This window comes from Salmo trutta, chromosome 12 (genome assembly GCF_901001165.1).
Source record: "Salmo trutta chromosome 12, fSalTru1.1, whole genome shotgun sequence".
In the NCBI taxonomy this organism is placed as follows: domain Eukaryota; kingdom Metazoa; phylum Chordata; class Actinopteri; order Salmoniformes; family Salmonidae; genus Salmo; species Salmo trutta.
Genome location: NC_042968.1, coordinates 65,688,530 through 65,712,166, shown reverse-complemented (window position 1 = coordinate 65,712,166; position 23,637 = coordinate 65,688,530). Strand labels below are relative to the sequence as shown.

The 23,637-nt window shown below is 45.1% G+C and overlaps 1 protein-coding gene across 2 annotated transcripts in view; it reads left to right on the top strand.

The window, feature by feature from the left end:
- Positions 1-1,389: 1,389 nt before the first annotated feature.
- Positions 1,390-23,637, top strand: part of LOC115204005 (breakpoint cluster region protein) — a 90,037-nt gene continuing 67,789 nt past the window's right edge. Inside the window, exons 1-2 of one of the 2 annotated variants that reach the window (XM_029769194.1) lie at positions 1,390-1,725; positions 2,018-3,629. In XM_029769194.1, the coding sequence (XP_029625054.1) occupies positions 2,126-3,629 (1,504 nt within the window). In that variant the 5' untranslated portion in view covers positions 1,390-1,725; positions 2,018-2,125. Of the gene's footprint in view, positions 3,630-23,637 lie in introns of both variants that reach the window. The other variant, XM_029769193.1, reaches the window with a different exon arrangement.

Sequence of the window (23,637 nt, the reverse complement as noted above, 5' to 3'; positions counted from 1 at the left end):
TACAACATCCTCCAGGATGACTGGTTTGGCGGTGGGTCAGTCATGGTGTGGGGTGGCATTTCTTTGGGGTGCCGCACAGCCCTCCATGTGCTCGCCAGAGGTAGCCTGACTGCTATTAGGTACCGAGATGAGATCCTCAGACCCCTTGTGAGACCATATGCTGGTGCGGTTGGCCCTGGGTTCCTCCTAATGCAAGACAATGCTAGACCTCATGTGGCTGGAGTGTGTCAGCAGTTCCTGCAAGAGGAAGGCATTGATGCTATGGACTGGCCCGCCCGTTCCCCAGACCTGAATCCAATTGAGCACATCTGGGACATCATGTCTCGCTCCATCCACCAACAGACTGTCCAGGAGTTGGTGGATGCTTTCGTCCAGGTCTGGGAGGAGATCCCTCAGGAGACCATCCGCCACCTCATCAGGAGCATGCCCAGGCATTGTAGGGAGGTCATACAGGCACGTGGAGGCCACACACACTACTGAGCCTCATTTTGACTTGTTTTAAGGACATTACGTCAAAGTTGGATCAGCCTGTAGTGTGTTTTTTCCACTTTCATTTTGAGTGTGACTCCAAATCCAGTCCTCCATGGGTTGATAAATTGGATTTCCATTGATTATTTTTGTGTGACTTTGTTGTCAGCACATTCAACTATGTAAAGAAAAAAGTATTTAATAAGATTATTTCTTTCATTCAGATCTAGGATGTGTTGTTTAAGTGTTCCCTTTATTTTTTTGAGCAGTATATATATTTCACATTGTTTGCCAATTGATATGTGACACGTATTAATGCCAAAATAATGTAGAAACAGGCTAAACATGGTAAATGTCTTGGATATTTTATTTCAGCTCATGAAACATGGGACCAACCCTTTACATGTTGTGTTTATATTTTTGTTCGGTGTATATTGTGGATTTGAAGTGAGTATAATCATTAACCTACTACTGTATGCACTTTAGGTGAACAGCCACACGGTGGCAGTCTGGTGTCATTTCAGGAATTCCGACGCTCCCACAAGTATCACACCTGCACGGAAGTTTGATTTCAATCACTGTAGCCTATTATAATTGCCATTTCTTAGTCCATATGAAGAGAGAACACAATAATATATTTTAACACCTCTTTCTACCATCCGAACTGCAATGCATAGAATATAGACTACATCCATGAGTCTCGACTATATATTATGTTTATAGGATTGACTGAAATATCAATAAATTATCCACCTCCGGAATAATGTATTATTGTCTGAAAACGGAATAAGAATTGTTCTGTGGTATACTGTTGACTACATCCATGCCCTGTCTCTTTAATTGAACCGAAACCGAGTGTGGCCACTGTCAATCATTTTGCGTCTGGTCCCTCCCTTTCCTGCAGCCTCCGTCTCCAGTGCGAGATTGAGATGGGAACACGAAGCACAAGCACAGGAGAGGAACGGGGAATGTCTGGATAAACTGTACCTTGACAAGGGACCCCGAAAACATGGGGTAACAAGGCAAAACAAATTATAATTAATTATCGATTTCGAATAGCAACAGGAGAAAAGGGATTTTGTCGTGGGAAAATTATAGAATTCTCGGGTTTCTCTCTTTTTATGCCATTCTCCTTGGACGCTGCTGGTACAAAGGGCTAGGAACAACTGGAGGCAATAATGGAACAGGGATGTTGTCATGTGAATGAACGAGGATCATCAATGATGGAATAAAGTGAATTGAATGAGAAAATGTGAAGTAAGTAGTTGGAGAGCCGTTATCACTTTCTCATCACACGGAAGATCCAGATCATCCGCTCAGGAGGACAGATGCTGTTATTGTGTCGAGACAGATTTTTTTTTCTCATTCTGCAAGTGGTCATCCAGGAATAATGCAGAACAGGCGTTTGACTGGAAATACTTCTATTTCTATTGTTGACAATACAATATATTTTGTCTGCGAAATCTGTAAAGACGTGACAACAGTTAAATTGTCCGTTTTTGAACTGCTTTATCATACCATTCAAATGAATGTTTTTTTTCTATTGTAGATTCTCTAGGTACATTCCGATTTTTCCACTGTTGGAAACTGGATGATAGGCGAGAAACACGGCTACTGGTGACATCACCCGGGTCAGATCTGTATTGCTATACAGTAAATGTCAACAATGGTGGAGCCGGTGGGATTTATTGAAGCGTGGAAAGCTCAGTTCCCTGAGTCAGACCCCCCAAAGATGGAGCTCAGGTCGGTGGGGGGCATCGAGCAGGAGCTGGAGAAGTGCAAAGCCTCCATCCGGCGGCTGGAGATGGAGGTGAACAAGGAGCGCTTCCGTATGATCTACCTGCAGACGCTGCTGGCCAAGGAGAGGAAGAGCTATGACCGCCAGCGCTGGGGTTTCAGGAAGGCCCAGATGAACGAGGGAGGGGACCAGGCAGGGCTGGGCGCTGAGTCTCAGCAGCCACACGTACAGGAACAGGGGGAGCGGAGCCGGTTCCAGTCGGTGGGGGAGGCCAGGTCCAAACAGAGACCCCCTACAGCCCGGAAGTCAGCCTCCCACGGTGACGAGCTGGAGCTCCAGTCTGCCTTCGAGGTGCCCCAGCAGGCAGAGCCCTGCGAGACAGACGGCCTCTCGCCCTCCAAACAGAAAGGGGGTATCTCCCCTCGCCGCCCAAACCCACCCTCAAACAAGGACCTACCGTCTGACCCCAATGACAAGCTTGGCATGGGGCTGGGGGTGGCAGCGCTGAGGTCCAACTTTGAGAGGATCAAGCGGGCCAACTCTCACTCTGCCGGGGATGCAGGGAAGAGCCAGGAGAAGCAGCAGCCCTTCTACACCAACATGGAGTTTCACCATGACAGGGGCCTGGTCAGGGTCAACGACCGAGACGTCTCTGACAAGATCAGCACCCTTGGCAGCCAAGCCATGCAGATGGAGCGCAAGAGGTCCCTGCACTCTCTGCCAGGCAACCTGGCCACTGTGGCAGGCGAGCTCCGCACCCGGCCTGTCTACAGGGGGCGCTCTACAGAGAGCACCTGTGGGTACGATGCTGAGTATGAGGACGGGGACCCCAACCCACGCCACCCCAAGACCAACGGGGGAAAACAGCCCCCTCCACCCCCATGGCAACCCTCTGACTTCCAGCCTTACACCAGCGTCTACGTGGGCGGGGTGATGATGGGCGAGGGCGGGGGGGATGGGAAAGGGGGCGTCACCATGAGGGACCACGTTGGAGACGAGCACCACCTGACCTGGCCCCGGCGCTCCTACTCTCCCGGGAGCTTTGAGGACGTGGGGGGCGGAGGCGGCGGCTACACACCAGACTGCAGCTCCAATGAGAACCTGACGTCCAGCGAGGAGGACTTCTCGTCTGGCCAGTCCAGCCACGTGTCGCCCAGCCCCACCACGGCCTACCGCCGGCCTTTCAGGGAGAAGAGCCGCTCGCCGTCGCAGAACTCCCAGAACTCCCAGCATTCTATTGACAGCAGCAGCCCCCCCACGCCACAGTCCCAGAAGCGTCCCCACCGCCAGCAGGGCCACGTGGTCATGTCCGAAGCCACCATCGTGAGCGTCCGTAAGACCGGCCAGATCTGGCCCCCACTCGACCCGGACACCACGCCGGCCAGCAGAGCCCCCCATGACAGCAGTTTCCATGGAGACCTGGGTGAGTGGCCGCCGCCCTCTCTAATCTTAGCTCTAGTTGCTGCTCAGTTCCTGTCTGGAGATTGAAGAGGCAGTCGCACGCTGACCGTTGCCTTGCAGGGTTGATTGACTGCCATGTGAGGAAGGAGTGAGGATGGGGCTTAGAGCCTCATCATCCACACTGGTAGGATTTAGAGCATCGAAATCAAATCCAACGGTTTCAATTTTTTTATTTGACTTAAATCTCACAACTGCAGGTCCTTGCATTGGTGCCGTTGATTCTCAGGTGTAGTTTCTGGTACTTGACATGTTCCTTGGCTAAAATGTCAGGTTCGTCTCTTGACTGAGACGACCCATAGAAACCTGACTAAGTGCCTGCACTGAGTGCTCTCTTCATTGCCTGTTCATTGCACGGTCATAGAGCCGCTAAGCCTTGTGAGACATGGGCTCCTCCTAAAATTAGCTGCACAATGAATTGTCAGTATTGTTTTCTTTTGTCTGTGTGAGCAGCTTTTCCCCTCATTCACTCTTCTCTCTCAGTGAATTCTGCCTCTTGTCTCCTCCCTCCCTTGTCTCTGAGCAGGTACGTTCGCTGTGAGGTGTATTAGAGGGCTACATGAGCCTCACAGAGCAGATGTGTGTGTGTGTGTGTGTGTGTGTCTGCAAGCCGCAGCCAGCCAGGGGAGACAGAGGATCCATCCTAAATGACACCCTATTCCCTATGTAATGCACTACATATGACCAGGGCTCATGAAACGCTAGTAAAAAGTAGAGCACTATATTAGGAAACGGGGTACCATTAGAAAGCAGGCAGAGAGCGGCTTCTGACTCAGCCCACGACTATTTCTGAAACCCAACCAGCTTTTTTCTAGAAGCTTTTACTGGAGTCCTAGACAAAGAAAGCTATATTTTCCCCCTCTCTCCTAAGCCATCAGCTTCAGTATCTTTAACCTGTTTGTAGCCTCGAGGCCCAGCTAACAGAGCAGGTTAGCGGTTAGCCGTTTGGCTTGGAGCTAGAGGCGTGGGCGCTATGCTTGGCGCTAGCTGCAGTGTTGTCTCCTTCTGGCCCGGTGTCCCTGGGCTTTCTGCTGACGAAGTGAGTGGCGTTTTAGCGCCTGCCCTCCCGCCGCAGCCCTGGCGGAGCAGACAGAGCTGCGGGCCATTGGCAGCGGGCACCCTTTGCTGTGCCAGGATGAGCCCTGTGTGTGTGTGTGTGTGTGTGTGTGTGTGTGTGTGTGTGTGTGTGTGTGTGCAGAGAGGCAGATAAGACTGTCTTCTCTGATGGTGGGGGGGGGGGGGGGGGCAGCAGATGCACACTAACCCCTGTACTTAGGGTGTGGCGCCAAATCTGGCTTGCCTACTACCTACTTAAACTGAATACTGTGTGCTAATCGTACTATATACTTTTTAGAATGTACCGTTTAGTAAAAACGAATGCAGTAGGCTAAGCAACAAATATCTGCATACTAGGCTCCTCCTACTGAGAATTTGTTGACTCCTGCCATTTCGTACCTAGTTATGAGCGATTAGTGCTTTCTGAGGTCGGTTCGGTTTTAGTTCGATTACTAATAAATAATCACGGATTTCGGTTTATATTATTATTTTTTTATGCTGTAACACAGAATACAATTAAAACAATTAATAAAAGTCCCATGATGGTAGTGACTACCCATTTACCGTTTATTAACAATCATTTATTCACATCACTTTACTTTAATTCAATATTTCAGTTGTTGTGTATATTATATTTGTTTTATTTGATGACTTAATTTCATTCCAAGTCATCATCTCATCTCTATAGAGCTGCTGCCTATGCTGTCTGACAACAATCACTATTTTAGTCGTTCTTCAAAGTACAGTGCATTCGGAAATTATTCAGACAGGGTTGTGCCTTTCCAAATCATGTCCAATCAACTGAATTTACCACAGGTGAACTCAAATGAAGTTGTAGAAACATCTCAAGGATGATCAATGGAAACAGGAGGCACCTGAGCTCAATTCCGAGTCTCGTAGCAAAGGGTCTGAATACTTATGTAAATAAGGTATTTCAGTTTTTTTATTTTGTAGAAATGTCTCGTTCTTAACTGACTTGCCTCGTTAAATAAAAATGGGTGTTAATGGCAGAGTGGGGTCACTTACAGTGCCTTCAGAAAGTATTCACACCTTGACTTTTTACATATTTTGTTGTGTTACAGCCTGAATTTTAAATGTATTAAATTGAGCTGTTGTGTTACTGACCTACACACAATACCCCATAATGTCAAAGTGGAATTATGTTTTTAGAAACTTAAAAATGAAAAGCGGAAATGTCTTGGGTCAATAAGTATTCAACCCTTTTGTTATGGAAAGCCTAAATAAGTTCAGGAGTACACATTTGCTTAACAAGTTACATAATACGTTGCATGGACTCTGTCTGCAATAATAGTGTTTAACATGATTTTAAAATGACTACCTCATCACTGTACCCCGCACATACAATTATCTGTAAGGTCCCTCAGTCAAGCAGTGAATTTCAAACACAGATTCAACCACAAAGACCAGGAAGGTTTTCCAATGGCTTGCAAAGAAGGGCACCTATTGATAGATGGGTAAAAATTACTTTGAGCATGGTGAGGTTCTTAATTACACTTTGGATGGTGTATCAATACACCCAGTCACTACAAAGATACAGGCATCCTCCCTAACTCAGTTGCCGGAGAAAGGAAACCGCTCAGGGATTTTACCATGAGGCCAATGGTGACTTTAAAACAGTTACAGAGTTTAATGGCTGTGATAGAAAACTGAGGATGGATCAACATTGTACTTACTCCACAATACTATCTTAATGATAGTATCAAGGCACAAGGCGAGACCCACATGCAGACACAGGAGTCAGATGGTTGGAGTCTTACAATGTTTATTAATCCAAAGGGGTAGGCAAGAGAATGTCGTGGACAGGCAATAAGGTCAAAACCAGATCAGATTCCAGGAGGTACAGAGTGGCAGACAGGCTCGTGGTCAAGGCAGGCGGGTACACAGTTCAGAAACAGGCAAGGGTCAAAACTGGGAGGACTAGAAAAAGGAGAATGCAAAAAGTAGGAGAATGGGAAAAATGCTGGTTGACTTGGAAACACACAAGACGAACTGGCACAGAGAGACAGGAGACACAGGGATAAATACACTGGGGAAAATAAGCGACACCTGGAGGGGGTGGAGACAATCACAAGGACAGGTGAAACAGATCAGGGCGTGACTAAAGTAAAACTGCAAAACATTTGGTAAAGAAGTGATCTATATGTTCTCAATACAAAGTGTTATGTTTGGGGCAAATCCAACACATCACTGAGTAACACTCTTCATATTTTCAAGCATGGTGGTGGCTGCATCATGGTATGGGTATGCTTGTCATTGGCAAGGACTAGAGTGTTTTTTTATGATAGAAATAAACAGAATAGAGCTAAGCACAGACAAAATCCTAGAGGTAAAACTGGTTCAGTCTGTTTTCCACCAGACATTGGAAGAGTAATTCACCTTTCAGCAGGACAATAACCTAAAACACAAGGCCAAATATACACTGGAGTTGCTTACCAAGACGACATTGAATGTTTCTGAGTGGCCTAGTTACCGTTTTGACTTAAATCGGCTTGAAAATCTATGGCAAGACTTGAAAATGGCTGTCTAGTAATGATCAACAACCAACTTGACAGAGATTTAAAAATAAAAAATATAATAATGTACAAATATTGTGCAATCCAGGTGTGCAACACTCTTAGAGACTTACCCAGAAAGACTCACAGCTGTAATCACTGCCAAAGGTGATTCTAACATGTATTGACTCAGGGTTGTGAATACTTACAGTTAAAGTCGGAAGTTTACATACACCTTAGCCAAATACATTTAAGCTCAGTTTTTCACAATTCCTGACATTTAATACTAGTAAAAATTCCCTGTCTTAGGTCAGTTAGGATCACCACTTTATTTTAAGAATGTGAAATGTCAAAATAATAGTAGAGAGAATGATTTATTTCATCTTTTATTTATTTCATCACATTCCCAGTGGGTCAGACGTTTACATACACTCAATTAGTATTTGGTAGCATTGCCTTTAAATTGTTTAACTTGGGTCAAACGTGTCAGGTGGCCTTCCACAAGCTTCCCACAATAAGTTGGGTGAATTTTGGCCCATTCCTCCTGACAGAGCTGGTGTAACTGAGTCAGGTTTGTAGGCTTCCTTGCTTGCTCACGCTTTTTCAGTTCTGCCCACAAATTTTCTATTGGATGAGGTCAGGGCTTTGTGATGGCCACTCCAATACCTTGACTTTGTTGTCCTTAAGCCATTTTGCCACAACTTTGGAAGTATGCCTGGGGTCATTGTCCATTTGGATGACCCATTTGCGACCAAGCTTTAACTTCCTGACTGATGTCTTGAGATGTTGCTTCAATATATCCACATAATTGTCCTGCCTCATGATGCCATCTATTTTGTGAAGTGCACCAGCCCCTCCTGCAGCAAAGCACCCCCACAACATGATGTTGCCACCCTCGTGCTTCACAGTTGGGATGGTGTTCTTTGGCTTGCAAGCCTCCCCCTTTTTCCTCCAAACATAACGAAGGTCATTATGGCCAAATTTTTGTTTCATCAGACCAGAGGACATTTCTCCAAAAAGTGCAGTCTTTGTCTCCATGTGCAGTTGCAAACCGTAGTCTGGCTTTTTTTATGGTGGTTTTGGAGCAGTGACTTCTTCCTTGCTGAGCGGCCTTTCAGGTCATGTCGATATAGGACTCGTTTTACTGTGGATATAGATACTTTTGTACCGGTTACCTCCAGCATCTTCACAAGGTCCTTTGCTGTTGTTCTGGGATTGATTTGCACGTCTCGCACCAAAGTACGTTCATCTCTAGGAGGCAGTATGACAGCTGTGTGGTCCCATGGTGTTTATACTTGCGTACTATTGTTTGTATAGATGAACGTGGTACCTTCAGGCGTTTGGAAATTGCTCCCAAGGATGAACCAGACTTGTGGATGTCTACAATTTTTTTTCTGAGGTCTTGGCTGATTTATTTTAATTTTCCCATGATGTCATGCAAAGAGGCACTGAGTTTGAAGGTAGGACTTGAAATACATTCACAGGTACACCTCCAATTGACTCAAATGATGTCAATTAGCCTATCAGAAGCTTCTAAAGCCATTTTCCAAGCTGTTTAAAGGCACAGTCAACTTAGTGTATGTAAACTTCTGACCCACTGGAATTGTGATACAGTGAATTATAAGTGAAATAATCTGTTTTTAAACAATTGTTGGAAAAATTACTTGTGTCATGCACAAAGTAGATGTCCTAACCGACTTGCCAAAACTATAGTTTGTTAAGTGGTTGAGTGGTTGAGTGGTTGAAAAACGAGTTTTAATGACTCCAACCTCAGTGTATGTAAACTTCTGACTTCAACTGTATGTAAATTAGCCATTTATGTATTTCAGTTTCAATAAATTAGCAAAAAAATAAATAAAATGTTTCCACTTTGTCATTATGGGGTATTGTGTGTAGATGGGTGAGAAAAAAAATCTGAAATAATCCATTTTGAATTCAAGCTGTAAGTCAAGAAAATGTGGAATAAATCAAGGTGTATGAATACTTTCTGAAGTCACTGTACAGTGCCACAGACGATGTCAGAGTTGCACTCATGTATTTGTGGGATTATCTGGATTTGAAAATGTATGGGATCTGTTTGATCAAGCTTCAGGGGACGGAGAATGAGAGATGTTTTCTGTTAGTGGTTGAGCCGTCGTGAGTGAGGATGGTGATGAAAGTGATGAGGAAGGGGTGGAGGAGGAAAATGATGAGGGTTATGATTATGATGGGGAGGGAGAGGAAGGGGTTGATGGTGAAGATGATGAGTACGGCTGAGGCAGATTGCAAGGCTGACTTGGGGTTTCTCACTTCACTGGTCAGGGATGGGGGTCTGTAGAGAGGCACAGATGGGACGAGCTCTCCCGTTGCGTAACAGAATACACACGCACAAACAAACACACTTACACAAACAAACACACACACACGCACATGCTCTCACACATATCTTGGGGCTAATACGCTGTCAGCAGTGTGTGTGTGTGTTTGCGCGTGTGTGTGTTTGTGTCAAAGCGTACATGCATGTGTTGTGACCAGGTGGTGGATGCTGTTTGTACTGTATCTAGCTGGGCTGTTTGTTCGTACTGTAGCTAGCTGGGCTGTTTGTACTGTAGCTAGCTGGGCTGTTTGTTTGTACTGTAGCTAGCTGGGCTGTTTGTACTGTAGCTAGCTGGGCTGTTTGTTTGTACTGTAGCTAGCTGGGCTGTTTGTACTGTAGCTAGCTGGGCTGTTTGTTTGTACTGTAGCTAGCTGGGCTGTTTGTACTGTAGCTAGCTGGGCTGTTTGTACTGTAGCTAGCTGGACTGTTTGTACTGTAGCTAGCTGGGCTGTTTGTTTGTACTGTAGCTAGCTGGGCTGTTTGTTCGTACTGTAGCTAGCTGGGCTGTTTGTTCGTACTGTAGCTAGCTGGGCTGTTTGTTCGTACTGTAGCTAGCTGGGCTGTTTGTTCGTACTGTAGCTAGCTGGGCTGTTTGTTCGTACTGTAGCTAGCTGGGCTGTTTGTCCGTACTGTAGCTAGCTGGGCTGTTTGTTCGTACTGTAGCTAGCTGGGCTGTTTGTTCGTACTGTAGCTAGCTGGGCTGTTTGTTCGTACTGTAGCTAGCTGGGCTGTTTGTTCGTACTGTAGCTAGCTGGGCTGTTTGTCCGTACTGTAGCTAGCTGGGCTGTTTGTTCGTACTGTAGCTAGCTGGGCTGTTTGTTCGTACTGTAGCTAGCTGGGCTGTTTGTTTGTACTGTAGCTAGCTGGGCTGTTTGTCCGTACTGTAGCTTGCTGGGCTGTTTGTCCGTACTGTAGCTAGCTGGGCTGTTTGTTCGTACTGTAGCTTGCTGGGCTGTTTGTCCGTACTGTAGCTAGCTGGGCTGTTTGTTCGTACTGTAGCTTGCTGGGCTGTTTGTTCGTACTGTAGCTTGCTGGGCTGTTTGTTCGTACTGGAGCTTGCTGGGCTGTTTGTTCGTACTGGAGCTAGCTGGGCTGTTTGTTCATACTGTAGCTAGCTGGGCTGTTTGATTCCTCCAATCTCAATGCTGGAGTGAGTTCACAGTTCCTCTAGCAGAAGGCTTTTCTCCTAATGGCTGCTCTGACTCTGGAGGGAGAAGGTACTGTCTCTGTGGATGATTCAGCCCGTCTGCTAGCTAGGACTTCTCTCCCCCATCTCTTCTTCCTTTCCTCCACTCCGTGATCTCTCTCTTCCCATGGTAGATGGTCTTGCTGTAAACAACAATAGTAATTGTTCGTTCATGACCCTTTGGCCTGTTGAAGTGGGTGTTGTTCAGGATGAACTGTATTCATGTTGGTCAATCCAAGATGGCTGCTTCTTTAGAGTGAGTGAGAGGAGAGCGAAAGAGGGGAAAGACAAAACATCTCCCTCTCAGTGCTGTCAAATACAAGCGTCATTCAGTGGAGAAGTAACCAGGGGAAGCTTGGCCTGAAACGGAGCTTTGTCAGTGGAGCATCAGTAAAGCAGTGCCACTGAACAGATGATTGGATTGTTTACGTTCAGTTAGCTTTCTGACAGACCCACTTCCTCATGTACTACATGCATAGTCTGAAATAGACCTTCATCTCACTATCAAGAATGGAAGGATATTTTCTTCCACAGCGATTGACACTGAAAGGAAAGACTTACATTTCTGAAATATGGAACAGGAAAATTGGGACACAGTGACTTAAACGCCGTCGAAAGAGAGGGGACAGAGATAGCCACATGGAAACTTAAGACTGAGAGAAGAATTTCAAGCTGAAAGCGCATGGAAGAGTTCAGGCGCGATAGAGAGAGCTCATAATCTTGGCCATAAGTAGGTGGGTTTTAAAAGGAGAGAAAGAGGGCTGCTCAAATGTAAGGATTATTTTAGGCAGCCTATGTTGGGTTTGTCCAATTCAAATGATCCTCTTTGGTGTACCGATGGCCTCTTAAGCTTTATATCATTATCTCTATGACCTATTTCACATGGGTCGGGGGTAAGCTGGTAAAACCTACATATTGGGTGGAATCGTTTAGGCAATCATTCTCATTATTTAACATGTTTATTGCCATTATATTAACCATCTTATTGCCATTTAGTCTATGTGTTAGCCTTACGTGTCAGGCTTTGTCATGTTGATTTGTCTTTGTCCCGTCTAGAGACACTTTGAGAGCCAGTTGATTTCATTTCAGTGTAGCCTGTGTACCTGTAAAAGAGGTGAGACAGCACATCACCCTTTAGGATGTATAGGTCTTTTGTTTGACTCCAGGGCAAGTTGTTTTATTTGCACTCCAATGATTCATTTGAAGGTTTGGGGAGGGGAATGCAGATCCAGGACCAGTGCATACTGCATACCTATGTTTTTTTCTTCTTTGAGGTTGGTTCTACCAAAATGGGCAGACCTGACCCAAGCTCAGCCTCAATAGACACTTTGTCCACCCCACCCTCCCCTCCCATGCCCGGGTCCTGCTAGGGTGTTATTTTAGTCAGGCACAATCCTGGCCAGCCCCAGGGTTATTTCCACATAGGTCCAGAGTGAGTGTGTGTGTGTTTGGCTAGGGCCTAGGGTTGCAAAATTCCAGGAACTTTCCAGAAATCCAGATTGGAGGATTCCCGGAATAAATGGGTAATAATTCAACCAGGATTTCTGGAAAACGAAGGAATTTAAGAAAAGTTACCGAAATTTGCAAGCCTGCTCTGGACATATGTTGCTGTTGGACAACCTCTCTCTCTTGCTCTCTTTCACTAACCCCCCCCCCCCCCTCTCTCTTCTCTGTCATAGAATAAATATGCTAGTTGAGATGTGATGTTGGTAGAAGTGGGCAACTCCATGGTGCCAGGCTGTGGTATGGTGACAGATAGAGGGGCTCTGTGTCCCTTAGCAACCTCTCTGATTCAATCCTGACGATTTCATCACCTCTATAGTGTGTGCGTGCGTGTTTCAAGTTTTAGTATCATGTGCACAAGCTCTAAACCCAACAATTCAGTAATACATTTCAATGTACTACGAAAAATAACAAGGTAGCACAAAAACACATGAGAAATAAAAATAAGAACATGAGAAAGTAAGCATACCAAATACAGGGTCTGTTCCAATACCATATTTATAAAGTGCAGGGATACTGGAGCGAGAGGTAGATACTTTTTCTTGCCACTGTATGTGAACCCTTTGGAAGTACCTTGATTTCTGCATAAATCTGACATAAAATTTGATCTGTGTGCTTAAACTAATAACACACTAATTATTGTATTTTTCTTGTCTAAATTGAATACATCATTTAAATATTCACAGTGTAGGTTGGAAAAAGTATGTGAACCCCTAGGCTAATGACTTCTCCAAAAGCTAATTGGAGTCAGGAGTCAACTAACTTGGAGTCGAATCAATGAGACGAGATTGGAGATTTTGTTAAGAGCTGCCCTGCCCCATAAAAAACACTCACAAAATTCGAGTTTGCTATTCACAAGAAGCATTGGCTAATGTGAACCATGCCTCGAACAAAAGAGATCTCAGAAGACCTAAAATTAAGAATTATTGCCTTGCATAAAGCTGAAAAGGGTTACAAAAGTATCTCTAAAAGTCAGTGCACAGTAAGACAAATTGTCTATAAATGGAGAAATTTCAGCACTGTTGCTACTCTCCCTAGGAGTGGCCGTCCTGCAAAGATGACTGCAAGAGCACTGCGCAGAATGCTCAAAGAGGTTAAGAAGAATCCTAGAGTGTCAGCTAAAGACTTACAGAAATCTCTGGAAGATGCTAACATCTCTGTTGACGAGTCTACAATATGTAAAACACTAAACAAGAATGGGGTTCATGGGAGGACACCATGGAAGAAGCCACTGCTGTCCAAAAAAAAACATTGCTGCAGGTCTGAAGTTCGCAAAAGAGCACCTGGATGTTTCACATCGCTGCTGGCAAAATATTCTGTGGATAGATGAAACTAAAGTTGTGTTGTTTGGAAGGAACACACAACACTATGTGTGGAGAAAAAAAGGCACAGCACACCAACATCAAAACCTCATCCCAACTGTAAAGTATGGTGGAGGGAGCATCATGCTTTGGGGCTGTTTTGCTGCCACAGGGCCTGATCAGCTTGCTATCATCGGAAAAATGAATTCCCAAGACAGAAGTAAATCAACAACAGAATGGCTTCAACAGAAGAAAATACACCTTCTGGAGTGGCCCAGTCAGTCCTGACCTCAACCCGATTGAGATGCTGTTGCATAACCTCAAGAGAGCAGTTCACACCAAACATCCCAATAATATTGTGGAACTGAAACAGTTTTGTAAAGAGGAATGGTCCAAAATTCCTCCTGATCGTTGTGCAGGTCTGATCCGCAACTACAGAAAATGTTTGGTTGAGGTTATTGCTGCCAAAGGAGGGTCAACCAGTTATTACATACAAGAGCTCACATACTTTTCCCACCCTGCACTGTGAATGTTTACACGTTGTGTTCAATAAAGACATGAAAAATTATAATTGTTTGTGTGTTATTAGTTTAAGCAGACTGTTTGTCTATTGTTGTAACTTAGATGAAGATCAGATCAAATGTTATGACCAATTTATGCAGAAATCCAGGTCATTCTAAAGGGTTCACATACCTTTTCTTCCCACTGTATGTATAGGGGTAAGGTGACTAGACATCAGAATATATGATAAACCGAGTAGCAGCAGCATACATTAAGATTGTATTTGAGTGCGTGTGTGTAGAGCCAGTATAAATGTGTGTGCATGTTATGTGTGTGTTGGTGTGTGAGTGAGTGTGTAGAATCCTGTGAGTGTGCATAGACAGTGCAAAAATACAGGTGCATGCGTGTGTGTGTGTGTGTGTGTACACGGGCATCAAACACACTGACATGAAACACAATACCAGGCTTGTGAGAGATGAGCCATGTAGTGGTGTGTATCAGGGGATTTTCCTTCCCAATGCAAATCCTGTATGATGAAGCCATCAGCTGAAATGACAGGGGACTGTAGTAGCACTAGTGTCTGTATGAATGTGACTGGGCTGCCAGGAGGGTTTCTGCGCGTGTGTGTGACTGCGGGTTTGGCTTGGGCAATATACCGGAGTATCTCAAAATACCTACGTGATGATTTTCGCTATCGTTTTGAGGGTTGAGCCCCCCCCCCGCCTCGTGGGGTCTGCGGGGGTTTGTGTATAACTATAAGAAATCTAAGACGTGTCAAATGAATTATATCCAGCTCAGAGCTCCAGATATGCATTTGGTTTGCTAACTTGCTAGCTAAGTGGCTAGATGCCAAGATCAAGTTTCTTGGTTACAGCAGAGACATCAATCCCCTCCTGGAACAAGATCCTTGTTGCCTAAATTGTTTTGTGCGTCCCCCAGAAATGATTACCCCCCCTCCCCCAAAAAAGAACATTGAAATAGTGCCTCAGTAATACCGTATACCCCGGGAGAGAAACGGTATGAAGGTATGAAAATCGGGATCACGCCAAACCCTACTGCGCGTGTGGGTGGACGATGGAGAGGAATGATCAGTTTAACAGGCATTTCTAAACAGTAACGCGGTCCACACTGGATTTGTGTGTGTGTGTGTGTGTGTGTGTGTGTGTGTGTGTGTGTGTGTGAAACTGCCAGGGACTCTTAAAAGATTAGTTCAGCCTCCACTGTTGAGTGAGTCTGGCAGCGGAAGACTTAGTAACCACAGAAGGCGAACAGGGGCTGGAGTGAAACCAACAGGCCCATAGTGTAGGAGAGTAGAGGAGGGGGTGGATGGAGGGAGGAATGAGAGGAGGGGAGGGGAGCGGATATCTCCACAGAGCCAGCTGGGTGAGGAGGCTGCTCTCTCTCTCTCTGTATTACAGGGAACAAGGGGAAGAATCTCCCTCTCACTAATGGTAGTTGGTTAATGACTTAATAGAGCCCTGGGACTAGAGTTTAAGAGCGGGAACTAGTTTACTGAGAGTTACAGAGATCTCCCGCCAACACCCACTTCCACTTCACAGGATAAACAACTAAGAGAAACTGGTGAATTACATAAGAAATTATTTCTGTGAACCTCATGACGTGAAATTGAACTGTTCAATTATATTCAATCTGGCTTCTCTACGGGCTTCTTTGCTCTGCTATCGGCATGATCAATCATCAATGCTCAGGGTGGGGACAGACAGCGCATCTCATATGGAATACAGTTCACAATGCATGTGTCATCTCATCAGCTGGTAACTTTTTGTCTTGTGACAGATACATTTGCGGCAGCATAGTCTATGGTACAGTAATATTAGGACTAATATATCTGAATGCACATCTAATTTTTCTGATCCCATGAGCTTTCGGAAAGTATTCAGACCCGTTGCCTATTTCCACATTTTGTTACTTTACAGCCTTATTCTGAAATGTATTAAATATTTTTTCCCCCCCTCATCAATCTATACACAATACCAGATAATGACAAAGCAAAAACATGGTTTTAGAAATGTTTAAAAAATATATAAAACTGAAATATCACATTTATATAAGTATTCAGAACCTTTACTCAGTACTTTGTTGAAGCACATTTGGCAGCGATTACAGCGTTGAGTCTTCTTGGGTATGACGCTACAAGCTTGGCACGCCTATATTTGGGGAGTTTCTTCCATTCTTCTCTGCAGATCCTCTCAAGCTCTGTCAGATTGGATGGGGAGCGTCGCTGCACAGCTATTTTCAGGTCTCTCCAGAGATGTTAGATCGGTTTCAAGTCCGGGCTCTGGCTGGGCCACTCAAGGACATTCAGAGACTTGTCCCGATGCCACTCCTGCGTTGTCTTGGCTGTGTGCTTAGGGTTGTTGTCCTGTTGGAAGGTGAACCTTCGCCCCAGTCTGAGGTCCTGAGCGCTCTGGAGCAGGTTTTCATCAAGGATCTCTCTGTACTTTGCTCCATTCATCTTTCTCTCAATCCTGACTAGTCTCCCAGTCTCTGCCACTGACAAACATCCCCTCAGCATGATGCTGCCACCACCATGCTTCACCGGAGGGATGGTGCCAGGTTTCCTCCAGACGTGATGGTTTGCATCCAGGCCAAATAGTTGAATCTTGGTTTCATCAGACCAGAGAATCTTGTTTCTCATGGTCTGAGAGTCCTTTAGGTGCCTTTTGGTAAACTCCAAGCGGGCTGTCATGTGCCTTTTTACTGAGGAGTGGCTTCCATCTGGCCACTCTACCATAAAGGCCTGATTGGTGGAGTGCTGCAAAGCTGGTTGTCCTTCTGGAAGGTTCTCCCATCTCCACAGAGGAACTCTAGAGCTATGTCAGAGTGACCATCGGGTTCTTGGTAACCTCCTTGACCAAGGCCCTTCTCCCTCAATTTCTCAGTTTTGCCTGGCGGCCAGCTCTAGGAAGAGTCTTGGTGGTTCTAAACTTCTTCAATTTAAGAATGGTGAAGGCCACTGTGTTCTTGGGGACCTTCAATGCTGCAGAATTCTTTTGTCATCCCCAGATCTGTGCCTCGACACATTCCTGTCTCGGAGCTCTACGGACAATTCCTTCAACCTCATGGCTTGGTTTTTGCTCTGACATGCACTGTCAACTGTGGGACCTTATATACACTACCCGTGAAAAGTTTTAGAACACCTACTCATTCAAGGGTTTTTCTTTGTTTTTATTATTTTCTACATTGTAGAAAAATAGTAAAGACATCAAAACTATGAAATAACACATTTGGAATCATGTAGTAACCAAAAAAGTGTTAAACAAATCAAAATATATTTTATATTTGAGATTCTTCAAAATAGCCACCCTTTGCCTTGATGACAGCTTTGCACACTCTTGGCATTCTCTCAACCAGCTTCACCTGCAATGGTTTTTTGACTGTCTTGAAGGAGTTCCCACATTTGTTGAGCAGTTGTTGGCTGCTTTTCCTTCACTCTGCGGTCCAACTCATCCCAAACCACCTCAACTGGGTTGTGGTCGGGTGATTGTGGAGGCCAGGTCATCTGATGCAGTATTCCATCACTCTCCTTCTTGGTCAAATGGCCTTTACACAGCCTGGAGGTGTGTTGGGTCATTTTCCTGTTGAAAAACAAATGATAGTCCCATTAAGCACAAACCAGATGGGATGGCGTATCACTGCAGAATGCTGTGATAGCGATGCTGGTTAAGTGTCCCTTGAATTCTAAACCAGGTTTTCCTCTTGGGTCTTGTCTCATTGCTGCAACTCCCGAACGGGCTTGGGAGGCGAAGGTTGAGTCATGGTCCTCCGAAACCAAACCGCCCGCTTAACCCAGAAGCCAGCCGAACCAATGTGTTGGAGGAAACACCGTTCCACTGATGACCGAGGTCAGTCTGCAGGCGCCTGGCCCGCCACAAGGAGTCACTAGAGCCTGATGAGCCAAGTAAAGCCCCCCCGGCCAAGCCCTCCCCTAACCCGGACGATGCTGGACCAATTGTGCGCCGTGCTATGGGACTCCCAGTCACGGCCAGTTGTGATTCAGCCTGGAATTGACCCCAGGTCTGTAGTGACACCTCTAGCACTGCGATGCAGTGCCTTAGACTGCTGCACCACTCGGGAGGCCCCTGTTCCATTTATTTTTTATCCTAAAAAACTCCTTAGTCCTTGCCGATGACAAGCATACCCATAACATGATGCAGGCACCACCATGCTTGAAAATATTAAGAGTGGTACGCAGTGATGGGTTGTGTTGGATTTGCTGACTATCTTATCTCTGTACCCCACACACATACAATTTTCTGTAAGGTCCCTCAGTTGAGCAGTGAATTTCAAACACTGATTCAAACACAAAAACCAGGGAGTTTTTCCAATGCCTTGCAAAGAAAGGAACCTATTGGTAGATGGGTAAAAATAAAAAGCAGACATTGAATATCCCTTTGTGCATGGTGAAGTTATTAATTACACTTTGGATGGTGTATCAGTACACCCAATCACTACAAAGATACAAGTGTTCTTCCTAACTGAGTTGCCGGAGGAAGGAAACCGCTCAGGGATTTCACCATGAGGCCAATGGTGACTTTAAAACCGTTGAGAGTTTATTGGTTGTGATAGGAGAAAATTGAGGATGGATCAACAACATTGTAGTTACTCCACAATACTGACCTAAATGACAGAGTGAAAAGAAGGAAGCCTGTATAGAATGAAAATATTCTAAAGGATGCATCCTGTTTGCAACAAGGCACTAAAGCAATACTGCAAAAAAAATTGCAAAACAATTACATTTTTGTCCTGAATACAAAGTGTTACGTTTTGGGCAAATCCAATACGACACCGAGTACCACTCTCCATATTTTCAAGCATAGTGGTGGCTGCATCATGTTATGGGTATGCTTGTAATTGTTAAGGACTGGTGAGTTTTTCAGGATAAAAAAATTTACAGAATGGAGCTAAGCACAGGCAAAATCCTAGTGAGATGACTGGGAGATGAATTCACCTTTCAACAGGACAATAATCTAAAACGCAAAGCCAAATCTACACCGGAGTTGCTTGCCAAGAAGGCAGTGAATGTTCCTGAGTGGCCGAGTTACAGTTTTGACTTAAATCTACTTGAAAATGGCAAGACCTGAAAATGGTTGTCTAGCAATGATCAACAAAAAATATGACAGAGTTTGAAGAATTTTGAAAAGAATAATAGGCAAATGTTGCACAATCCAGGTGTGGAAAGCTCTTAGAGATTTACCCAGAATGACTCACAGCTGTAATCACTGCCAAAGGTGATTCTAACATGTATTGACTCAGGGGTGTGAATACTTATGTAAAATAGATGTTTCTGTATTTCATTTTCAATACATTTGCAAAAATGTCTAAAAACATGTTTTTACTTTGTCATTATTGGGTATTGTGTGTAGATGGGTTTTAAAAAAATATATGCTTAATACATTTTGAATTCAGGCTGTAACACAACAAAATGTGGAATACGTCAAGGGGTATGAATCTGAAGGCACTGTATATGTTTTCAAAATGTGTACTGCCTCCAGCTCATTGCAAAGTGGTGTGTGACACACTGATGAAGCCTGCATTTGAATGGTGAATGGGAAGCACGCTTCAATTACCAGTTGAGAAATAAAAAAGTTGCTATTTTTAATCATGGCCCAAAAAACGGTTTTTAACATATGATTGCATTTTTTTGAATTGTTGAGCAATGATTGGTCTTATAAAAGCTTTGTCTGACAGGCTCTGTATCGGTGTGCTCTGCTCGTGTGATAAATAAGATACATAATGAATATATAGACACACACAGCAATTCTATTTATCGGCTTTTCAACAACAACAAAAAATGCGTCCAAAAACCTGGCAATTAACGGCTAATGCTAACCCTGATTCAGACCCATAACCATTCAATCTTCGTGAAGAGAAGCAAAAGCCGTCTGCATCTTATTCTAGTCCTATGTTGTTCAAGCATGTCATAGCTATTACAATGATGAAGATAAATACAACGAAATGTAGGGCTCATCTGGCTCAGTTAGCGTCGGACATTTTCATGACGATCAAACCTCTAATCAAATCAACGCATTTTTATGCTTTAGAATAACACTTCCAGGTTTGGTGGGAAATACCGGGTTATCCGGGATTATTCTCAGGGTGGAACATTTTGTAAAAAAAAAAACGATTTACTACGGGGAAAAAATGAAATTCTACAGGAAAACGGACCCTTTGTTCTGGCTGAGAGAGAGTCATACAGACTTGAAGCATGGTGGGGCTTGAAAGGATGAGTTGTTTTGTTCAGAAAATCACCTGGTGAGTTGCTCTTGTAAATCCTGTCATTGTCAGACATGGCTTACAGCCTGTTTTTAGATGGTCAGGTTGTCTTGTGCTGAAGCATACAGCCATAGTGTAGATGGCCTGGCATGCTGGCTGGCTGGCTGGCTAGGCTGGATGGATGGCTAAGCTGGGTGTTGCTGTGGGGCAGAGGGGTGGAGTGGCTCCAAGCTGCAGTCAGACCCCCAGTGTGAGTCAAAATGCCTGACTTCGGCCTGCGGTAGTTCTGGGCAGTGACCCCCAAACTGGGGAAGAGCAGCAGACGGAACTCACCCGCCCTGGACAGACGCCACGGCCCAACGGCACACACACACACACACACACACACAGGGTGCCAAGGATAGTCACCCTCTCTAAAGTGTTTTCGTGTGTGTTTCTGTGTGTTGTTTATGTCTGTGTGGCCGGGTGTGCTTGTGTATGTGTGTTTGCTTGTTTCCATGCCAAGTCTCAAACCACAAACTTCCCTCAGTTGCAACTATGATGACAGAAAGCTTTTGTTAAAAATAAATAAATAAATCGGAAAATCCCTCTCATAAACTTCAGTGACTTTTCTTCACCCCATGTCCCTGCCCGCCCTTTTGGAAAAGAGTCCATATTGTCTCTCTATCTGGACAAAGCCCCAGACGCAGGCCTTGTCAGCTGCACAGCACAACAAATCTGTGTTAGCATCCATCGCTATGCTCACCAGTTACCACAGGCCATAACTGCATCATTGCCTAGGTCAGCTCCATGGGTCGTTACTTACTGCCTGCTCCGTGGGACCGTTAGTGGGGGATGGGATGGGGAGGAGAGGACTAGTTCATAGGGTTGCAGGACACGTAGTGGGAGTGGTGGTGTAGACTAGATGGGAGGCTAACCTATATAGTCTGGTTCTACTTTCTGGATTATAGTCCCTAAACCTGTCTAGCAATGCAAACACTCCACGTAATCCCTAATACCCCACTCTATTCCCTGAATTAAAATGTAACAATCAGATTATCATTTGGTTCCTCATCTGACATAGCTCACGCCTCAGTGGTCTCATTATGGCTCTTTCATGTTGTCCTATATATTACAGTGTTCTTATGATCCGAGCATCAGACACGTACCACCAGTGATCGTGTGGGCGGTGGATTATATTCTTTTAGCACTGTTCTGGGGCCAGTTGTGTATAGTTAAACTTGATGGACGTGATCATAGGTCAGAGTTTAAGCTACACCTACCTGTACACATAACTTCAATCAGCCACACTGAAACAAAGAACATTGTGATTGGTAGTCAGCATATGTGTAGTTCACCATACAGTTTTAGATTGGCTGCTACCATAGAGAATGATAGAGGCCTCTAGTGGCCCAAAAGCCATTTTGGCATAGGCAGCACCATTGAGGGCTTCCACCATTTTAAAGTAGTCAAAATAGTCAACTGGGTGGGGATTCCTATGGGTTATAGCCTCAATGGTGCCTCCCATGCTGTTACAGACACCACCATGGCACATATATAAAGATGAGTCCTCTATCTCTACTACTTGACTGCACTTTGCGGTGTCTGAGAAATCAGCTGTAATTCACCCAGCCGCCGATGAAAAAATATTTTCCAGATTGCACTTTCTTGTTGTTTAATGAAGCATTCTCTCTTCTGCCAGATTCTCCCCCACCTCTCCCAACAGCTGCTTTGAGTTTGGTCTGCTCGCAGCCAATTACAGCTCCTGCACCTTTCAGAACCTCTCCCGTTTTTCCACGAAGCAAAGGGGAAAACCAGGATAGATCAAAGTCCCGGGCAGACCCTCAGAACCAATGGGGGTCTCCCTGTAATTGTCCAATATGCTTTTCAGAGTGGTGGCAATAAAAACGTGGGGAATCAATGCCAAATGTCAGCAATGCCTGCAAGCCACCGCTGCCTTCTCTCTTGGTCTCTCCCTCCAACTACCAGTGCTTGCCAGCTATATGTCTGTAGTTGACACGCTTTCTATACAGGGTCGAAGGAGGAAATAGGTTTAGTTGACTTTAATGGCGTTAGCCACAGTGGCTACACGGTCCGGGTTGACAGACAGTAGGGATGTAGATATGATAAAGGTTGAATGATGCTTTCACCTGTTTCTAGGAAGTCCTGAACTCTCCTTTGCTCTGCGTTACGTTCCGGCAACAAGAAACAGAATTGTCGCTCAAACAGGAGGGGGAACTAGCAAAAAGTCTCTCGTACTCTAATTTCTGTTCCCATTCTGCCTTAAGTTCTACCTCTCGCAGTTGCACGTCTACGGGGTGTACTGTACCCCCTGTAGGAACCTTTCCATCATCCTTCCTCTCTTGCAAGCAACAGGAAATATGGGTCCTAAAAGACACCTCATTTGCCCAAGAGAAGACAAATGAAAATAAACACCAACCTATAATATGGAGCAAACCAAATAGGGAGACGCAAGAAAATGCTTTGTATTCACAAACTGAAAGCGGGAGTGCTAAACATGCCAACTGGACCGCTGGCTCTGCAGCCCCTAGGCAGCAGCTGTGCCAGCACAGGTGAAACTAACGAGGCGACAGGTGCGACACATCCTGACCAACGAGGACGCCGCCAATCAGTGCACGTCCACACCCAAATAGAACCGACCTCGAAAAAAGCAAAAAGCCCCGAAGCCTAAAACACCTGATGTAGTCTTTTCTTTCCCTGGGAAGAGAGGAGAGACATGGTTCTATGTGCCGTACAGCGGCTGGTTGATATCCAGAAGGTTGGGGTCATAATAGGAATCAATGGAGTGAAAATGCTGTGAGCATCTGTATCTATAGGATGCTTTACAGAGCCTCTTCCCTCCCATCAGATCAACTGCTCAAGCTAGTATACATGTGTGTATACACACACACACACAAACATGCACGCACGCACGCACACTCTCTTTCTCTCCCTCTGGCTCTTTGTTGTAGGATTGTGTTTGTGCAGGGAGGCTACTGTGTGCTCGCTCGATAAATGACAGTTGCTAAGGGCTATGGGAGGGATGAGGGGAGGAGGGACGGGGTAACCCGACAGGGGTGAGCTTGGCTGTAAAAATAACACATTATCGAATTAATGAGGAAAATGGTTGCCTGCTAGCTGGGTGGAGTGGAGACATCCCTCTCTGACGAGCGGTTTGGGCCTGGATGGAAATGGCTGTGGAGTTGTGTTGTTTCAGAGTTCTGTTTCCTCTAACATCCCTGGAACTGAGCCAGTCCCGGTGGGCTGGAGGGGAGAGGAGATGTGGGGAGAGACAGACGGGCCAGTTCTGATTTAACGCTCAGATGCTGGGAGGAGAGAGG